General features: G+C 38.2%; 1 protein-coding gene across 1 annotated transcript in view; it reads left to right on the plus strand.

Annotated features, from left to right (window-relative positions):
- Window positions 1–271: 271 nt before the first annotated feature.
- UVRAG (UV radiation resistance associated) overlaps window positions 272–22,012 on the plus strand; it is a 289,384-nt gene continuing 267,643 nt past the window's right edge. Inside the window, exon 1 of the mRNA XM_090265619.1 lies at window positions 272–560. Within this exon, the coding sequence (XP_090121745.1) occupies window positions 444–560 (117 nt within the window). The 5' untranslated portion in view covers window positions 272–443. The remainder of the gene's footprint in view (window positions 561–22,012) is intronic.

Below are 22,012 nucleotides of genomic sequence, written 5' to 3' on the forward strand. Positions count from 1 at the left end.
TCCACCAGGAGACCCCGCCCTATGGTAGTGAAAAAACCAATTAGATTTGGAAAAAAAGAAGCAACGCCCCAAGTTTCACCCGGGTTTGACAGACGCAATTTAGGCCATCCTCGGGTCCCTCCGCCCTCATTCCATTCGGCCGGCGATGGACAGACCTTTTACCGAATAGCGCGTATCCTCTCTGCGCTTGGGTTCCGCCCCTGTAGGAGCTGAACCAATGAGCAAGCCAGGTCTCGTCGGGTGGGTGGGGGGGGTTTGCTCTGCGGTAATGTGGCTCACCCTTAGCCCGCGGCAGTGGCGTCGGCTCGGGGAGGTGGGGTAGCCAGTCCTGCCCCTCCGGTAGCTGGTGTTTGGGCTGTAGGGGCTCTGCAGGTCTTGGCTGAGCAGTAGTGGCGGATGTTGGAGGAGTGCCGGCTCCGCCGCTTGGCGGCCCCTGGGTCAAGATGAGCTCCTTGGTGTCGATCGGGGGCCCGGTTCCCCCGCCGCCCCCAGGCCCGGCCGCCGCGCTGCCTCCCGGTTCTGCAGCGCGGGCCCTGCATGTGGAACTCCCGTCTCAGCAGGTAACCCTGTGGGCTCGCCACGCTCGGAAGGGGCCGGGAGGAAGCCTGTTAGGGGACCCTGTGGGCTGCGGGCTGTCCCGGTGCCGGTGGGAGACCCTGAGAAGTGCCCGGGAGAATTCGGAGGACTGATGAGGGCGGTCTGCAGGTTTTGTAAAGGGGGGGGGGGGCGGGAATCCAGTGATGGCCGAACCTTTTGGAGATCCCAGAGTCCGAGGAGAAATACTGTTACTGGAGTTGGGCTGTGAAGAGAGCCAGTGAAACTCCCTGGAGACCCGGCCTGATGCCTCCTCTCCCCACCGTCGGGCAGCTGGGGATTCCCTTGCGGAGACCTTCCCACTTATCCCTTCTCCAAACGGACCGGGGGAAGCCCTGGTGCCCCACGAGAGACAGGGACAGCAGCGCTTTCCATTTCTCAGCCCACGTGCGGAGAATCCAGTTGTTACTTTTTCTACGTGAGAAGCGAAGAGTCTTGAAGGTTTCTAGCTTTTACTTTTGATCTCTCCTAATTATGAACTGCTCCCCTCAGCTTCTCAAGAGAAATCCTCTGGGATTTTGGGGTTTCCTTCCTAATCTCAGAGCCCCGAGGAACGCATCTGAGCAATTTAAGGGGCTGTTTCCTACCTCATTTCCTCAAATGAGTATATGTGGAAGGAGGATATAATGTATATGTATATCCATGTCCCCATCCTTTGGCAAGTGCCTGATGGCTTCTTGGACCCCCGTTGTAGGGGGATAATAAAGAAGAGCACTGGGTTTGGGGAGATGACAAAATCCTTTGTATCACCCACATATCTGTAGGATACTTCTTCCCTCCTTCTCGCCCTTGCTCTACTTCTATCCCCCAAGAGGAGACTGCAGGAATATTAGCATTAAAGAGATGTAAAGAGAGAACCTTTCATCCTCTCCATTCCTCACCACTCTATGAGAGAGCTATTTTTATTGGCCCCATTTTGTACTTCAGGAAACTGAGGCTTAAAGAGGCAAAATCACTAATTCAAAGGCTTGCAGTCATTAAGTGGTGGGACTGGGTTTCAGAATCCAGCATGTGACTGTATGTAGCCCATGCACCTGGTTGTGTGCTTGAGACTTGAAATATGAGCAACTACTTTCACACAGGACTGAGCATGTTTCTTCATACGCTTTCTCCAACTTTTGATTTGTCATAGTACTTGGAAAAGATTCCTAAAGAGGAAAGCAGACGTTGGGGGCAGAGGTTGGATGAGAAATGGGATGGATTTGAATATAGGAAAGTGTGTGTGTGTGGGTGGGGGGGTTGCTAAAGGGAAGAGGGGAATGGAGATAATAGTTACAGTGGTGACCAATGAGCTCAGTTGTTTGCAGAAGTAAGGTGTGAAGGTGTGTGTGTGTGTGTGTGTGTGTGTGTGTGTGTGTGTGTGTGTGTGTGTGTGTGGTGGAAGAAGGTTTAAAAGACTGGGATAGGATGTGTCCTGATTTTGTAGTGCTCTGGGAAGTGAATTTGTGGAGAGTATTAGGAGCTTGTGGAGACTGAGTTTTGGATTGTATTTATGAGGTGCTGGGAAAGAGTAAAAGTCTTGGGGAGAAGCGAATGAGCATTACTGTGAATTATTTGTGTGTGTGTGTGTGTGGAGGTGGGGGAGTAGATTGTAATTGTGGATACTGGGAGAGGCAATGGTGGGTACTGTTACAGCAGCCTGGAGAAATCCTAAAGAGTTGAGGGCCTGGAGGGGGTTTAGTCTGGGTGAGCTTTGGAAAAATGTGGGATTAGGAAAGAGAAAGCATCATTTGTTTCATAGAGCCTGTTCTCTGATAACAGTTCACAATTGAACATTGGAGGAAATAATCCGAACATACTGTCCATGGAATAAATTAAACTGCATTTCTAAGTGTTTGTCAAATTTTGGGATTTGATGAGAGATATATAGTGACTTACATGTCCAGTGAATGCTGCACTAGTGCTAAGTATCGTATCTGCAGCTTTCTGGGGGTGTCATCCCTCTTGAATTCTTGGAAGGAGCCTATAGCATAACAAAACACTTTCACTTTCGCAGCTGATTCTAATTTAGCTCTCTGGGTCCAAATGCTCAGGTTTTTAGGGTATAACTATATAACATTAAAAATAAACATTTTTGTTAAAGTGTTACCTGTATACAGTAAATTGCACTGGTTATTAGTACACAGCTTGATGAATTGTAGTACGCAGTCTGATGTATTGTCACAAAGTGAACACAGAGAACTACTACCTAGATTAAGAAATATAAAATTATTAGCATCCCAGAAGTCCCCCTGTGTTGTCTCCCATCTCTCTTCCTTTTTCTCTGAAGGAATCACTTGTGATTTCTAACATAAGAGATCAGTTTTTACCTGTTCTTGAACTATATATAAATGGAAAATGCAAATACATGATTGTGACTTTTTTCTTTTGCTCCGTATTGTTTGAGAGTCCTAGGATAAGTGTGTGTATAAAACTTTTTTGTTACCATTAACTTATTATCTTTTTTTTTTTATTCCCCCTGTGGCTTTTGCAAAATTTCACAGATTTCGATAAATTGGAAATCCAATTTTCTTTTAAATAACACTTTAAAAAACCGTGTCACTTTGATAGGTCCCATGCTATTTAACAAGGTGTCAATATTTCTAAACAAATAAGGAAACCCTATTGATTTTGTGATAGTGACATTTAATTGTTCTTTCAAAGTTTAATTGAGAGCACTTCTTTCCTCCTCAAAGACTTCCTCACTCGAGTGTAACTTAACTATGGCTCTCAGATATTTAGAGCAGGTGTGGTGGGGGAGCTTTTTAGTGACTGTTTAGTCACCCTTTTTTGGGGGAGGGGGGGTTCACATGTCACTAAAGTTAATGATCTCAAAACATAGATTCTGAGGTTCCCCAGCCTACTTGTAAACATTTTGGGTAGGTAGATGGATGGGGCTATAAGATTTTCAGCCCTATCCATGGCCTCTACCCACAGTACACCAACAGCATCTGCCCAGTCCTAGCAATCAAAAATGTAGGTGTTGCCAAATGTTCCTCAAGGGGAAAAATTACTGTCATTTTAAGATAGAAAGTATCCCTGCTCTTACTACTCATTTATTCCAGTTGTCATTAAATCCCATTGGTTCTTATGGCTGTAATGTTTAAAACATTAATTTATAATAGATTAGTTCCAGAAGTATTTTGTTTTTGCTTAAAGAAAGTTCACAAAACTATGTATAAGAACTAACTTATTTCTGTCTTAGTTTAATCTACTTGTCTTAAAAAAGAAAAAACAGTCAAGACTGCATACCTCCCAAACCTTTACATGTATGAGTACTAGCTGCAGTCCATGACAGCTACTTGACTGTGTCAAGTGGAGCTACTACATAGTCTTTGCCTCCTTTTGCTTCTGTATGATCTTACTTTAACTGTAATTTCAGTATGAACTAGTCATATATTTGGAAGACTTTTTGCTCTGTAATTTTTGATTGAGGTTTGTAATTACATAGTGAATATGAGTCCATCTGAAGAATAACTTCCTTCACACCTTTAGATTTAGGAGTCTTGAAATAAAAAAATTATTTTGTGCCTTGGCTGGTGTTGCTGAGCGGATTGTGGACTGGCCAGCAAACTGAAGGGTCGCCGGTTTGATTCTCAATTAGGACACATGCCTGGGTTGTGGGCCAGGTCTTCAGTTGGGGGTGTACAAGAGACAACCACACATTGATCTTTCTCTCCTCTTTCTCCCTCCATCCCTCTCTCTCTAAAAATAAATAAATAAAATCTTTAAAAAATGTATTTTGTGATAGTGACATTTAATTTTTACTTCAAAGTTTAATTGAGAGCACTTCTTTCCTCCCAAAGACTTCCTCACTTGAGTATAACTTAACTTTGGTTCTCAGATATTTAGAGCAGGTGTGGTGGGGGAGCTTTTTAGTGACTGTTTAGTCACCTTTTTTTTGGGGGGGGTTAAGTTTAGTAAAAGCTATAGACTCTACATTTACATACATAAGCAGTTTTGTGTGCAGGTTTGGTTTCCTTGAAGCATAAATAGAAGAGCTCAGATTAAATAGTCCTACCCCAGTTTAATTCCTTTCTTTTTAAAATTAAAAAAAATTTGCAATTTAATATTATTTTTCTAGTTGTCCATGTCATTATATATATATGTCTACCACAGTTTGCATAATCATGTTTAATTAAACCCCCATTGGTAGACTTTTGTACTCTTATCAATTTTTTTCTATTACATTGTTGCCATGGGTATTCATATATAATTTCTGTAGGATAAATTTTGAGCTGTGAAATAATTTAGTCAGAGGAGGTATATATATACATATATCTATATATATACATAAAGTTATTATTATATAATTAATTGAACTTTAGAAAATATTAGCAAAGTGTTTCCTGAAAAGGACATGCTTATTACATTGCTACCAAATTATGACAGGACCTATTTATACTTTTTGTCAGTTTTGTGTATCATAAGTTTTCTTAGTGTTTTCCAGACCAATTTTATGTCTACAAGTTTTATATATGTATTTTACTTACATATACATACACATACACATACAGGGGTGGGCAAAAGTAGGTTTACAGTTGTATAGGAAATAATATAATAATTAGTAAATAATAATGGAAGAATAAATTATTTTGTGTACTCACAACTGTAAATCTACCGTGGCCCATCCTTTTGTTATTTAAATGAGCACTTCTTTAATTATTAGTTATATTTTAATAGCTTTATTTTTATATACCAAATACTATGTTAAGTACATGATCTCATTTATCGTTACAGAACACTATGAGTATTAGTATCTTTACACAGACTTATGTGGTATTTTTTTTATGAATTGCTTGTTAATATCTTTGGCTTTTTTCTGATTGCTTACGTATTTTTATTGATTGAAGAGCATTTTTTCTTGTCCTTTTTTGGAAGGAGGTGGGGTATATTAGTGCTGTGAGCCTTTATCTTCCTTTAATTTTTTGGAAGTAAATATCTTTATTGTTACTATTATTTTCTTTGTCTGTCATCTCTCCTGCACTTACTTTGATAACTTTAATTTACTACCCAACCCTTTCTTTGGGAAATCACTTCTCCCTCTCTATGTGTGTGTTTAATTGAGATATAATTGACCTATAGTTTCAGGTATACAATGTAATGACTTGATGTTTTATATATTGTGGAATTTTTAAGTAGACTTTATTTTTTAGTACAGTTTTAAGTTTATAGAGAAATTGTGCAGAAAGATCCCATATATCCTACACCCAGTTTCCTTGATTTTTAACATCTTTCATTAGTATGGTACATTTTTTACAATAAATGAACTAATATTGATAAATTATTATTGTGAACTGAAGTTCATAGTTTATTCAGATTTCCTTAGTTTAAATAATTGTGATAAAGTATACATAACATAAAATTTGCCATTTTAATTATTTTAAGTGTACAATTCAGTGACATTAAGTACATTCTTAATGTTGAGCAACTATCACCATGGTCCATTTCCAGAATTTTTTATCATTCTAAACAGAAACTATTCCCATTAAATAATAACTCATCATTCTTTTCTCCCTTTAGTCCCTGGTAAATTCTGTTTTCTGTCTCTGAATTTACTATTTTAGATACTTCACATAAGTAGAATCATACATTTGTCCTTTTGCGTTTGGCTTATTTTATTCAGTAGAACATTTTCAATGTTCATTCATGTTGTAGCATGTATCAGAATTTCATTCTTTTTATAGTAATATTTTGTTATGTATGTGCCCCATTTTGTTGAACCATTCATCTATTGATGGATCTTGTGTTTACCTAGTGATCTTTTTCTGTGTCAGGATTTCATCCTGAACACATTATATATTATATTTATCGCCATAGCCATCTCTTGGTTGTGACAGTGCCTCAGACTTTGTTTTTCATGACTTTTTTGTTTTGAGTACTAGTCAGGTATTTTGTAGGATACCCCTTTTATTGGGATTAGTCTGTGTTGTTTTTTTTCTCTCTCATGATTGGACCGGGGTTATAGGTTTTTGGGAGGAAGGCGAGAGAGGTAAAGTGCCATTTTCATCATATCCTACTTATCAAGTGTACATACTATTAACATGATGTATCACTGTTGATATTAATTTTCATCATTCCTGGCTGAGGTAGTGTTTGTAAGGGTTCTCTGTTGTAAGGTTACTCTCTACTGATCACCTGTCCACACTGTCCTCTTTGGAAGTGTCAACTGTTGTGAGGCAGCCCTAGGGTGAAGTGGCCCTGGGGCCAGGCTCCTCTCAGACTAGACAGCTATGTCCCTTGCTGGTCTGTTCTTCCCTGCACTTGTCTGTGTGGCTCTGATCCCACCTCTCTGTCCTGCTCTGGTATGGTATGGTATGGTCTAGTCAGCTCCAGTGAGAGACATCTTAGGTATTTCAGCTCTAACCCAGCCTGGGAAATGGTATTTAGTGAAAAGGCAAAGTGTGCTCCTAAGTGCCAGAGGGGAGCTGACTTACGTAGACAGAATTCCCCACCCTAGTCCCTGATTGGTTTGTCCTCATGCAAGTGAGGAATCAAAATCCTTACAATTTGATTGTTCCAAAAGACACTGTCCTGACTGGTTGGTTAAGAAGCTAATGGGGGATATAGCTGTATAGCTCTGATTGGAGAGAGAAAGCCTCAATCCTACTGGTTGAAACAGGATTTCAGAAACTCCTCTATAAGGGCTGTCTCAGATGGCAGAAACATAAGAAACATAGTGCTGGCAGACAGTTCAGTGCAGACACAGGTAGTTCTGTGAAGGCTTCTCCTTGAAATGCAGTTTGCTTGAGAGGCCCCTGTGTAGAAATGGCTGGGCTCTTTTTTTTTTTTTTTTTCTTCTTTTAAATTTAAGCCCAGTTAGCCATCTAGAGCCCTTCTTTGTAGGTATCTTCTTTTTCAGACAGAAGTCACTTGTGCAGTGGGAAGTTATACTCCCATCCTTGAGGGCAGAGTATGAATTACTTGGCATTCTTCTGCAAGGGAAATTTATATCAGTAGCCACGTCCTTTTACAGATGAGAGATCTAAGGTGTAGGTAACTTTCTTAAGAGTTACACAGTGTCAACGCAAGGATGCAGTTGGGTCTTTGATTCCCAGTGGTCTTAGGCACCCACTCTATGTAGGAGTCTGGTGAACAACAAGGTTTGGGACCATCATGCTTTTATTTTATTTCTCACAGCACTGTGCTGATTACATGATAGAAATTAAGTATATTTTTATTTTTTGAAGAACTTGACAACCTAAAGAGAGGAAGGAAATGGAATTGAAACATACAAGAAAAAGTATGATAGAAACAAAAGCTTTTTATAAAGCTTAATTTAGTTGTACATGATATATTGTACACATTGCTCACATTGTTTATGTTTATCAGACATCTTATTTTTGTCAATCTAATAATCTTTTTTTTTTTTTTCCAAAAGATCTGCTTTGTAGGTAAGGCCACTAAAGGTAGAGAGGAAACTGCCTTATTGGGAACATATGCCCATGCAGCACAGTACCATGCTAAGCACATTTATTTATTGGGCCCCTTTCTTGTGACTCAAAAAAAAAAAAAGAAGTTGTATATCTATAAAATAAAATGCTGGCAATTTTTGAGCTGCTTTGGATCTTATAAATAAAATTACATGAGGAAGCTTCAGAAACTCAAAGAAAATATCAGCATCCTAAAATTGTTATTTTTATGTGACAAAAGCCATCAGGAAGTTAAGTTTTTTTTTTTTTTCCTGTGAAAAAGTTTATTTTCCTTTGAAAGGAAAAGTTATGTTCTTATTTAGTATTTATTTCTCCACAAGGTTACAGTTCTTAACTTTGTGGCAGAAAATTCAGAAGTGAAACTGACTGGAACTAGCAAGAGCAGAATTGAAAGTGTGTGGTAAAATGAAGAAATAAATCAGAGTTTCCAAATGTGCACTTTGGTAATCTGTGTATTATTACTGTGTATTTTTACTTGTCAGACATATTACTACTGGGGCGAGGGGAGGTGGCAGAAAGAAATATTTGTAATTTTAAAAAATGTTCTCAGATATGTGCAGTTACTAAATAAGGGTGTTTTAGAAAAATTAAAGATATTATGTTAAGAGGGGACATTTTAGCTTTTATCCTTTACTTTTGGTTTAATGACATCAGTCATGTTATGAGCAGAGTTAAATTTTTTTAATGCTGTGTATTTTAGAAGTTGCATCCTTAGATTATCCAGGTAGTGGAGCACATGGAGATTGGAAAAATTGACATTGGAATTAAAAAAAGAAACATAATTTACAGTATATCTTATTGGTTCAGTATTATATAACCTTGTTTTCCATCTTAAGATGTAAACATGAATTTTGAATCATTGAGTTTTATAGGTGCAAAATCTAAACCCCCAGGTGAAACTACTTCCCTAGCCATAGCCTTGGTCCATCTGTGTATTCTGGTCCTCAAGGAGTTAACAGAGTATTCCTTTAACAGAGTCCTGCTGTTCCTGTTAGCAACCTGACCAGACCCTGTGTCTCTCTTGAGCAGTTCCATTGTGCTTGGCTGGGTATTTTGAGAACTTGTTTCTTAAACTTACCTCTGTGCTTTGACATGTTATGCCCACGGCTTTGGGGATTTTAAGCTAGGGTTAAAATGGGAGGAAGCCTGTAAATTAGAGTGAAACTTTGGAATGTCCCTCTGTAGTTTAAATGATCAAGTCTTCCTGTTTTGTCCCTGGGTACTTACCATGGCTATTCTTTTTTGAATATTCCACTTAAGAAGTCCTGATACAAATAAGTAAAAATGGAAATATGACTTTTGTGATCTATTATTTCCAGGAAAAACTTGGTGTTCTTTAACATGACTTAAATTTTTTTGACCTATAAGTAATTCATGTGTCCATGTTAGCTTAAAACAAATTCTAAGTCCAGAAGTAGAAGAATCTGATGAGTCAGCATTTACTCAACCAAGATTTATAAAGTACCTTCTTTGAATTATGTTACGCACAGGATTAGAAACTGTATGTCTTGCTTCTTCCAATCCACTTATGTCTTTCAGAGGATATTAATTATTTCCTGTAACAATTACAGTAATTTTTTTGTGTAATACAGGAAAAGTGAACTTTTTAAAATGCAAAATAAAAATAACTTTATTTAGTATACAAAAAAAGAAAATCAAACTTTGTCTGCCTTAATGAATAGAATAATGTAATTTAGAAAATTGATACCACTGTTACAGGTCCAAAGTTCGTGTGCCCAATGCTTTGAAAGGCTAAAACTCAGAACTTCAGGTTTTTAATTGTGAAGGCACCAACTGAAAAGATGGGAGACCTAATTCTTAACTTCGTCTTTGGAAAGTACAGAGTTCAGGCTTCTTTTATGTCAAGGGAAAGGGAAATGGGAGGGGCAAGAGGTGATTGACCATTGCACACACCTACGGCCATCAGGGGCTGAAAGAAGATTGTGCTAGTTGCTGTGAGTCTGGGTACAAGATTCCTGCAAATCTTTGATAAGCAATACATACTTTCCTTATCTTTTCAAGCCACAACTATAGTTTCTGTAATGATTAGCATGTCTGTATGCAAGACTAAGCAGAAGCTATTAGCCTGAAGGCCGTGGGAACAAGGCAGGCTTGAACAAGATGGAATCAGAGAGACTGAGCATTTTACTATTCCACTGCTTTCATCCACTAAAACATTAATGTCTAGGTATATGTGAGAAGCAACAATATAACTTTCTCATTTTTCATTCTGAAAATAGATCACAAAGCAAGGTAGGCCTGTGGGATGTGGGGTGGAATGCTCATTACAGGTCTAGGATATTTTACAGGACTATACTCATTACAGGATAGACCAGGTCCCCTTATAAAATTGTATACATAGTAGGTATTTCAGGCTTGTTTTCATGAATTGACTTGATGGAGTTTATTCTATGTGGAAGGTATTTAAGATAAACATAAAAATGCAGAACAGATGTCCATGTGCTCTGGAGTGACGGTTTTACTTTGGATATTTGTATATTTCTCTCAAAAGCCAGGAGGCTGATTATTAGATGGCACACTAAAATTGCAGAATTTCTTAATTGCACATTAGCTGCATTTTGTTATTCAGTGAACTTGGCTACCTGAAGATCATCTTGGTTTGGTATAGTGGATGGGGCAGGAAGGTCAGGAAGGATGTCTCCAAAGTAGAGATTGTGAAGCTGAGTAATGAAGAAGGATTAGGTGTTTGTGTACTTAATTGGAGGCATTCATTTTACTCTAACTTTGTCATTACCATTTGCTGCCAGGTTTTCCTCCAGACAAAATTCATGATTCATTGTCACATACCATTGCAGGACTATCGTTTAAAAATTATTCATAGACAAATTTTTAACTTTTACCTTTTTTAACTTTTGCTATACTGCCTGTGTTTTTTAAAATTATGTTTTATTGTTTATGCTATGACAGTTGTCCCATTTTCCCCTCTTTGTCCTCCCTTCAACCAGACCCCACTCCCTCAGGCAATCCCCACACCGTTGTCCATGTCCATGGACATGCTTCTATGTTCTTTGACTACTCCATTTCCTATACTGTACCTTACATCCCCATGGCTGCTCTGTAACTACCAATTTGTACTTCTTAATCCCTTCACCTTTTTCACCCTTTCCCCCAAACTTCCCATCTGGCAATCATCAAAGCATTTTCTGTATCTGTTCTGCTTGTTTGTTATTTTGTTTTTTTAGGTTCAGTTGTTGTAGATATGTATTTATTGCCATTTTATTGTTCATATTTTTGATCTTCTTAAAGAAGACCCTTTGACGTTTTATATAGTACTGGTTTGGTGGTGATGAACTCCTTTCGCTTTTTCTTGTCTGGGAAGCTCTTTATCTGTCCTTTGAGTCTAAATGATAGCTTTGCTGGGTAGCGCAATCTTGATTGTAGGTCCTTGTTTTTCATTACTTTGAATATTTCTTGCCAATCCCTTCTAGCCTGCAAAGTTTCTGTTGAGAAATCAGCTGACAGTCTTATGGGAGCTCCTTTGTAGGTAACTAATAGCTTTTCTCTCGCTGCTTTTAAGGTTCTCTCTTTGTGTTTAACCTTTTTCATTTTAATTAATGTGTCTTAGAGTGGGCCTCTTTGCATCCCTCTTGTTTGGGACACTGTACTTCCTGGACTTGTATGTCTGTTAGGGAAGTTTTTTAAAATTATTCTTTCAAATAAGTTTCCAGTATCTTCCTCTTTTTCTTCTTCTGGCACCACTGTGATTTGAATGTTGTATACTTGAAGTTGTCTCAAAGACTGCTTACACTATCCTCAGTTTTTTTTGTTTTTGGATTCTTTTTTCTTTTTGCTGTTTTGATTGTTTTTTTTTTGGCTTCCTTATGTTCCAAGTTATTGATTTGATTCTGGTTTCATCCCCTCTATTGCTGATTCTCTGTAAATTGTTTCTTATTTTCTTAGTGTATTCTTCGTTTCTGACTGGATCTTTTTCATGCTGTTGAGGTCCTCACTAAGTTCTTTGAGCATCCTTATAATCAGTGTTTTGAACTTTGCATCTGATAGATTGCTTTTCTCCATTTTGTTTAGTTCTTTTTCTGGAGTTTCAATCTGTTCTTTCATTTGGGCCATGTTTCTTTGCCTCCTGGTTTTGGCAGCCTCCTGTGTTTGTTTCTATGTATTAGGTAGACCTACTATGTCTCCCAGGCTTGATAGAGTGGCTTAATGTAGTAGGTGTCCTATAGGGTTCAATGGCACAGCACCCCCTATTACTCCAGCTGAGTACTCAAAGTGTACCCACTGTGTGGGCTGTGTATACTCTTCTCTCGTAGGTGAGCCTTGATTGCTGTTGGCACTTTCAAGGTCAGCCACTGCCTATGTTCTGTCCAGGGTCACACCACATTAGCTACAAAGTAATCTGCAGATGGCTGCTACTTGTGCTGGGCTTAAAGGTGCCCAGGCAAGGCTAAGCTCTGAATCAAGGCTGGCTGCTGCTAGTGCTTGGCCTGGGACAACTTATGAGAGGTGTGAGGCTCAATGAACCAGATGCTGCTTGTTTGAGGGAATTTAGGAAAACCTCAAGCATGGGCTATTCATATGGAAAAGCAACTGGAAACAGCTTGGGTTGGTCTGAAAGTTGGGTGAGGCAGGGCCTCAGTGAATCACCAGGATGGGGCAAAGAGTGTGAGCCAGGTTGATGGAGCCTCAGGTATGGCACTGCCTGCTCAGTAAAGGAACAATGGCCTCTGCCAACACTTCTCTCTGGGAGAAAGCTGCCCCCCAGCTCTTGCCCTGAGGCCAGACAATTCAGTTCCTTTCTGTATGCCTGTGATACCTTTCAATCTGTGGCCTCAGCACTGGAGCTCAGAGGGAGTGAGTCTGAGTAAGTCTGTGTGTGGGCCCTTTAAGAGGAAGTGCCAGGGATTCCAGAAATTTTTGTCTTCCACAGCCTCAATCCCCACTGAGTTTTATAGCCAGAAGGTATCGGGACTTATCTTTCTGGCATTGGAACCCTGGGCTGTGGGTCCTGGTGTGGGGCTGGAGCTTCTTGCTCCAGAGATATCCCTCCCAGAATTTTATCCACCACATGTAGGTGTGGGACCAGCCCATTGCACTTCTCCACCTCTCCTACCAGTCCTGATATGGTCTTTTTAAAATTATGTAGTTGTAGGACCTGCGTTCAGCTCAATTCCTGATGTTTCTAAATGACACTTGTTCTATAGCATAGTTGTAATTTTGATGTGGTTGTGCAAGGAGGTGAGCTGTGTTTTTCTATGCTGCCATCTTGACTGGCAGGTTAACTTTGTGCTTTTAGTAGCTAATCTTTTAAAAATCATTCTCATAGTATTTTCATCTCCCCCACTTAACAGGTGAGAAAACCAAGGCCCAGAAAGGAACATGGAGTTCATACCCAACTCTTCTGGTTCTAAATTCAGAGCTTTTCCTACCATCTTACTTTGTTTACTTTTTGGTTTTAAAATACAATTTTCCAATTTCATCTTTGCCTCTAACCTGTATAGCTCAAGTTAGGTAGATAGATTTTGAAGCTACAGGTGTACTGACCACAAAGACTGAGAAAACTTAGGTGATTAATAATAATAGTACTATTATTGAACTATCATATGTGCCAACACTGTGTCTGAGCACTCTGCAGTTACTTTGTTTACCCTCATTACAACTCTGTGAGGTGAAAATTATTATTAGCTCCATTCTATAGATGAAGTTCCTGAAACTTAGAGAGGCCAAATGTATTCCCAAGTGAAATAGCTGAGCTAAAACTCAGTGTTTGGGTAATTGGAGTGAATATCTGATTTCGTACTAAAGCACCCTTTGTTTTGCAGGCTGATTTAATTGAACTCAGTTTGTACAAGGGAGTCTGTAGAACTGTTTACCCTGTGCTGTGGTGCACAGACTATTGCACAGCAGTTAGTGTTCGTGCTGTGGGTGGCTTATTCTGCCTGCTCCTCTGTTCATCTCTTGGCTGAGCATCTATAGAAGTTCTCCATATAATTTTTCTCTTAAAAACGTCAAAATTTCTTGGTGCAGAAGTGGAAATGGGGCTGAGGCCAGGACTTTTACCTTTATTGAATTTATGTAGGAAAAGTATTCAAGGTCATTTAAACTTATGTTTTATTGTGTAGTTCCTGGCATATTACGGGTACTCAAAAAATGTTGAAATATGATACTTCGGTTTATTAGGGTAGAGTGTGGAGGAGAGAATTATGAAGCTATGTTAACGTTTGTGAATGGCGAGAGCCTATTGGGACAGATTGGGATAGCAGTTTATACTTGAAAATATAGTTTAGGGCCTTTGGATTTATTTAGTAAAGCTTGGTTATAGAGGGAGGACCTTATTACGTAAAGGCAACCTGGTTTAGTTCTAAGACAAAGAGAAGGAGGTAATGGGAAGAAATAATGGAAGTGAAGACATTAAGATTGTGGGTTAGATTTACTAAGTTAGTTTGCTAGTGTTGGTAGCTTTCAAACATAGATTCTGCCCGACATCAATGTGTTAACATTTAATGCCTTAAGCTATTGTTTGCAGAAGAGGAAGTTGCTACGTAAGAGAAAGAAGCTTGTTTTTTATAGTATGAAGAACAGTAGCTTTAGGCCAATGAATGAAGGCTACGGAAAGAAGAAATATGCCAGAGATATTGTGAAGAAAGAGTTGATGAGCTGGACGGGTAATTAGGAAAGGAGGTAGGGATAAGGGTTTTGAAACAGAGTATCTGGGAAGCAAAGACTAGTGTACAGTATACATAGCCCAGGAGATTAAACCTGGGTCCAAATCTTGATTTTGCTACATGTTAACAATGTGAACATGGATAAGTCCTTTTACTTAGGGCCTCAACTTTAGTATATTAAAAATGAGTAAATAGCCTTAGATTAGTGCTTATTAAACTTAAAATATACATGCAAATTACCTAGGGATATTATTAAAATTAACTTCTGATGGAGTAGATCTGTGGTGAGACCTGAGATTCTGCATTTGCAACAAGCTCCCAGGTGATACTGAGTAACAAAGGCTTAGATGACCTTCAGGGTCTTTTGTAGTTGTGCAGTTCTACAATTCTATTTGTTGAATGTTTGTCCTTCAGGGATCTGTTATATTCTTATGATCTTATCACCTTTATTTAGATAAATGAACTCTGAATCTGTCTCTTCAAATTATAAATGCCTAAACTAATTTATCAGTTTACCCTGATAACCACATCCCTTTTTTGATATGTTTTTTCTTAATGTTTTATATTTAAAGTCTTTTACAATTTTTCAGACAGCTTTTATATCCATTATTTCATTTGATCCTTAAAGTAACCCACAGAGGTAGGCATGCCGGAAATATCTTCATTTTATGGAGGGGAGCCAGGCTCAGGAGAGTTCAGTGATTTGCCCCCTAGTGAGTGATAGAACCACCCTAGAGTTCAGGATTATTGACTCCAGGTTAAGGTCTTACCACTATGTCACACTGCTCCTAGTAATGGCTATCACAGATACCTGTGCTTAACGGTTGGTTGCTCTCTGCTTTATAGAAATGTAAATTTAGTTTTATTTAAAAAAAATAGATAATATATTAATGTGAAGCTTTTTCAAAAGGTATATAAAAGGATATGGTGAAGGGTCTCTGTACTGTGAGAAACACACAATAAAACACCAGGACACAGGACTTGAGCAGCAAAACGAGTCTGCAGAGTCAGGCACACAGCCAGCCAGGGGCACGAGTGCCGACAAAATGGAGTTGGCTGTTTTTATACCAACGCAAGTAAACCCCCCCCACCTCTCCTCTCCCCCTCCTTCTCCTCCGTTTTTCCATGCTGGATACTCTGGAGTTACAATCTAATGCAATTAACTAAATTAACTGAGAGTGATAATTAACTCAGGGTGATCTGGTTATAGGTCTGTCTCCAGCTCTTTGAAATTTCCCTGTCTTGTTTGCTGGGTTGTCTAGTTACATTTTCCTATTTCCTTGAGTTTGGTGATGAATATCTCTCCCCTTTGATCTCAGATATCCTTTGTCCTCAGAAGCATTTGTGCTGAGCTGTGGAATGCCCCCTTCCTGACTTGTAAGTGTGCTGATACTGTTAACTCTGGTTTGGAGACCCCCTGATTAAAGATTTAATTACATTTGTCCTTTGCTGCTAATCACTTTCAACTGGTTTGGGAGTCACCAGTTTCCTTCCCCCTTATAATACCACCCTGTGCCCCAAATATCCGTTTTCCCTTCCCTGGGGAAACCAGTGTTGTTACTTATATTTTATGCATCTCCAGTAATTATATTCTTTTTTCCCTATGTAACACAAATGATAGCATGTTAAACATACTGACTTTATAAACTGTTTTACACTTAAAAAAATAATAGTATACCTTACAAATTGTACCATATAGGTCTCGAAAAAGAGCTGCCACATAATTTCACATAATTTATTCTTTATGGAACATAGCATTTCACTATAGGATATACCATAATTTATCTAGTTCCTTATTGACGGACATTTAACTTTTTTCAGTTTTTTGCTAAAACAAATAATAGTATATTACATACATTATATTGCATATCTGCAAGTATATTTTTAACATATGTGCAGAAGCAGAATTGCTGGGTCGAAGAATATGTGCATTTGTAATTTTGGCAGACATTGTGAGACTGCTATCTGCAGAGGTTCTGCCAATTACATTCTTCTGCAAAGTGCAGCAGCCTTGCCTCTGAATATGTTATCGGATTTGGGTTTGTGCCAACTTCAATGTAGTTTTAATTTGCATTTCTTTTATAAGTGAGGTTGAGAATCTGTTCATGTTTAAGTGCTATTTGTATTTCATTTTCTGTGAATTATCTGTTGATATTCTTTGCCATTTATCTTCTGTCAGATTGTTGGACTTTTTATTGATTTCTAGGAACTCTTTATGTTTTAGGAAAATTGTCTTCGTTATGTGAATTAAACATTTTTTGGTTAGGTTGTTTTTTCCTTTAAAATTGTGTAGGATAGTTTTTGCCATGCATAATTTAAAAATGTTTTGCATAGTAAAATGTATTAATTTTTTCTTTATATAGCTTCTGAGTTTTATGTCTTTCATAGAACTTTGAGGTTATAAAATAATTCTTAATGGTTTCCTTTGTTTTTGTAGACTCTATTTTCAGATAAGCTTTTTAAAATTTATTTTTTAATTGTGGTTCTATTACAGTTGTCCCAATCCCCTCTTGCTCTGTACTCCCCTCATCCACAGTCAATCCCTGCCCTTTTGTCCATCTTAGTGGTTTCTTTTGGTACTTTTATGCTTTAAATATCCATATTTAAATATCTTTAAGCTATTTGAAATTTGATATAGGGTACGTTTCCTACATATATTTCATTTCTTCTCTTTTCTGGTGGCTATATATCGCCTTAACATCTTTGTTTTTTAGTTCCTATTTTCCTACGGGTCCTTTGACTCCCTATCTCTTTTATCAATCTTCCCTTCATCCTCAATCATGTCAATGATCTAATTAGACTCATTAATTCCACTTTTTCTCTAGGCTCCTATGTGGCCTTATCCTTTCTGTTTCTATTGATATTACGTTAAACTATGGGAATTTTTTTAAAAGAATTTATTTATTTATTTTTAGAGAGGGGGAAGGGAGGGAGAAAGGGAGAAAAATATCAATGTGTGGTTCCCTCTTGCACACCCCCAAATGGGGACTTGCCTTGCAACCCAGTCATGTGCCCTGACTGGCAATCGAACTATGACCCTTTGGTTTCCATGCTGGTGCTCAATCCACTGAGCCACACCAGCCATGGCGGAAATTTTGATGAATAATGAAATATATATGTTGAAATGTATACAGTCATGGAGGATTGTTTCCAGGACCCCCTAACTCCAAACCCAAATCCTCAGAGGCTCAAGTCCCTTGTATAAAATGGTGTAGTTTTTGCATATAACCTATGTTTGCATACAGGATACAGCAGGGATTTCCTGCACCTTACTTCATTTGTGTGAATTCAGCAGAGTGCTGATTGGCACATGGCAAACTCAAGTTTTCCTTTTTGGAACTTTCTGGGATTTTCTTTTTTTTAGAATATTTTCAGTCTGCAGTTTTTTGAATTCACTCATGCAGAGGACTGACTGTACTGTATATATCAATTGTATATTGAAATGCATATACTGTGTGTATATATATAGAGAGAGAAGGGGAATAATGAATTCCTAGGTATCTATTACACAGCTTCAATAGCAGTTACCTCATGGCAGGTCTTGTTTTATCTATATGTCTTGTGTTCCTTTCCCCCCTCCCATACCCCAATTATTTTGAAGCAAATTATAGGCATAATATTACTCTTAACACTTGGACCACTAACTATCTTCTGTCCTCTAGTTTATCCTCCAGGTTATCCTGTGTAATGCTGTGTCTCTCTCCTTTGGCCTTATATTTCTGAAGTAACAGTGCCCTAATAAATACTCGTCAAAAGTATACTGCTGGATATACATATATATTTTTTACCTCTAATTGGCCTTTTTGTGTGTATAAATTCCAGTACTTTCATAAGATTTTATATTCTGAGTTTAGGGAATGCCATGTTTGTATCCCCACAGTTCCTAGCCTAGTATGTGAAGGAAATACCTGCAAGATAAAACAGAAAGGAAATGGGAACAAGAGAGGAAGGATGAGAGAGACACGCAGAGAAAGATATCAGACTGAGGAAACATGGAGGAGAAAAGGCAGGTTTGGATTTTCCAAAGATTGTGGTGAATAGGGTGGAGATTTAAAAAAAGGAAGGAAGGAAGGAAGGAAGGAAGGAAGGAAGGAAGGAAGGAGGGAGGGAGGGAGGGAGGGAGGGAGGGAGGGAGGGAAGGAAGGAAGGAAGGAAGGAAGGAAGGAAGGAAGGAAGGAAGGAAGGAAGGAAGGAAGGAACAACTAGAAATCCCAGAGCCAAAATGTATAAGAAAAGTAGAAAGTTCAGAGATAAATTTTGGAAAAGCCTGTTTTATAATTTAGTAATGCTTAGTAAATGACAATTAAATTCTAGGACTTATTTGAATTTTGGTGAGAGCAGAGTTAATGTCAAAATAAAGGTTTTAGTTCCAAGGTTTTGTAATTTGTACCAAGAAAGCTCTCAGGTTGGGCTAGGAGTTATAAAGTATATATTTTATGATGGAATAGAATTTGGGTTGTTTGTTTAAATTTGTAACATTGGCTGTTGACACCATTTGCTTATAGCCAGCAGCACCAAGCTTGAGTGAAGCATTTTTGTGTTCTTTCAATACTTTTCCCAGTTAGTCTTTCATGTGGAATCAAGAGATTAGGAAAAAATAGGTAATTGATAGTGCTATAATATGGAGGGGGCTTTTTAAGCTAATTTATCAAGCTTAAATTTAAAAAAATTTTTTATTTATTTCTTTTTAGAGAAAAGGGAAAGGAGGGAGGAAGACAGGGAAACATCAATGTGAGAAACGTCGTTTGGTTGCACTTGCCTCTCGTTTGCGCCCCGACTGGGGACTGAACCCACAACCCAGGCATGTGTCTGACTGGGAATCAAACTGGCAACTTTTTGCTTTGTGGGACGATGTCCACCATTTGAGCCACAATGATCAGGGCAGGGCCAAGTTTAAATTCTTGATTCAGTAATTCAGCATTTCCACTTTTTGTGGAAATGTGGAAAACTAATTCCCTCGCAGGTTTGCTTTTGTTGCCCCTCAAAAAAACATATCAAGGCCCTGGCCAGGTAGCTCATTTGGTTAGAGCATTGTCCTGATACGCCAAGGTTACGGGTTCGATCTCTGGTCAGGGCACATACAAGAATCAACCAATGAATGTATAAATAAGTGGAACAACACACACTCTCTTTTCTCTTTCTCTTTCTCTCTCTCTCAATCAATTAAAAAAATTTAAAAAAGAAGAAAAAAAAAACATCAAAGCAGTAATCTCAGTTTACAGGAAACAACTTGAGTCTTATTTCTTCCATGCCAGTTTAGCCTTATCCCAGGCTGAGAATAAATAAATAAATGCCTGACCTGAAATGAGTTGAGAATAGGAAAGATGGGAGATATCCAGAAGAAGTTTGACTACATTTCCAAACCACATGCTACTTAAAAAAATTATCTCATAAATCTATGATTATCTTCATTAGGGGTCAGCAAACTATGGCCAATAGTCACTGGTTTTTGTAACAGCTGATGAGCTAAGAAAGGTTTTTACATTGTTAAAGGATTTTAACAAACACATAAAAAAAATAAAGCAAACAAAAAAAGAATGTGCAGAGACAGGATGTGCCTGAAAAGGTTAAAGTATTTACTCTGACCCTTTATGGACCAAGTTGGCCAACCCTTGTTCTATATCATTCTTTACATGAACATTTAAAATTTCTTGCTCTTTTCTTTGTGTTCTGTATTGGCACTTCTACTGGCACTTTGTTTTTTAATGGCTGTATGCTCTTCCATTATATGAATGTACCATGATTTAAGAGCAGTTATTTAGTTTTTGCTTTTATAGCCATATTGGGCTATGCATATTTGCATACATTTTTGTGACTTGAGGAATTGCTTGGCCAAATATTATATGCAATTTAAAGTTTGATAATTATTGCTAAATTGACCTCCCTTCAAATTGAACCTTTATATTTCTCCCAACATTGTTTTCCTTACTCATATCAACCCTGACAGAGATAAAATAGTTTGACTCTTTAATCATATAGGTCTCTTCATTTTCTATTGCTGAGTAACAAGCAATTCAGTTGCTTAAAACAACATTGTTATTTATTTTGCCCACAAATACTCAGTTTGTTTTGGGCTTGACAGAAACAACTTGTCTGGGCTTTACTTGATGTCATTTCTGGTGTCTCAAAGGCTAGAGACTGGAATGGTCATATGCCTGGCTTTAGCTGGGATCTCAGCTGGGGCTGTGGAGAACATCTGCGAAATCCTGTCTGATCCTCACAGTAGGGTTAGGGTGACTGGATGGCAAGGAAGAGCATCCTATGAGAGGACTACGTGATTTTATGATTTAGCCTCAGAAGCCACACAGCATCATTTCTACTATAATCACAGGCCTGCCCACATTTAAGAGGGAGTAAACAGACCCCACTTTGTAATAGAGGAGTGGCCCCATCACATTGTAAGAGAGCATGTGGGATGGGGAGTATTGGTGCAGCTATTTGGAAACCTCAGTCTGCCACAAGATATAATAGAATTTTTTTTTAGTGTGCATATCTTTAATCAATTACACGGTTGACCTTTGAACAGCATGGGTTTGAACTGTGTGGGTCCACTTATATGTGGATTATTTTTCTGCAATAAATATATTGGAAAAACTTTTGAGATTTTTTTTTTTTGCTATGAAACAATCATATTGATTATGTAGACTACCATAAAGCAATCATATATCTGCTTCCTCATTACCAACTCATGAATTGTTATACTTGTAAGTAAATATGAATTTCTTTTTCACATTACCTTTTCATTTTTGATGTTTAGTGTTAGTAATATGTTTAACATCTGCAGTGTTTTGTATCATATAAGACCATATTGATGTAGGTACTGACGATTCATCTAGTAAAATGATGCCATATACTTATGATATTGATAAGTACAGTACAGTGCTGTAAATGCATTTTCTCTTTATGATTTTCTTAACATTTTCTTTTCTCTAACTTATTTATTATTCAAGAATACAGTATAAAATACTTACTCAAAATATGTGTTAATCTACTCTATGTTATTGGTAAGGCTTCTGTCCAGTCAGCAGTAGGCTGTTAGTTTATCAGTAGTTAAGTTTTTCAGGAGTCAAAAATTATATACATGCATGGGTCCTGACTAGTGAGATTCAGTTGGCTGGGCGTAGTCCTGGTCAGGGCTCATGCCTGGGTTGCGGGTTTGGTCCCTGGTCGGGGTGTGTTCAAGAGGCAACCAATTGATGTTTCTCTCTCACATCCATCTTTCTGTCCCTCTCTTTCTCCCTCCCTTCCCGCGTCTCTAAAAATAAATTTAAAAAATCTTCTTTTTGTTTTTTTAAAAAGAAAAACAACCATTTAGGTTCTTCAGAGGCACTAGTTTACAATCATGATAATAAATAATTCATATTG

This window comes from Furipterus horrens, unplaced genomic scaffold (genome assembly GCF_987537825.1).
Source record: "Furipterus horrens unplaced genomic scaffold, mFurHor1.1.pri manual_scaffold_2, whole genome shotgun sequence".
NCBI lineage: Eukaryota > Metazoa > Chordata > Mammalia > Chiroptera > Furipteridae > Furipterus > Furipterus horrens.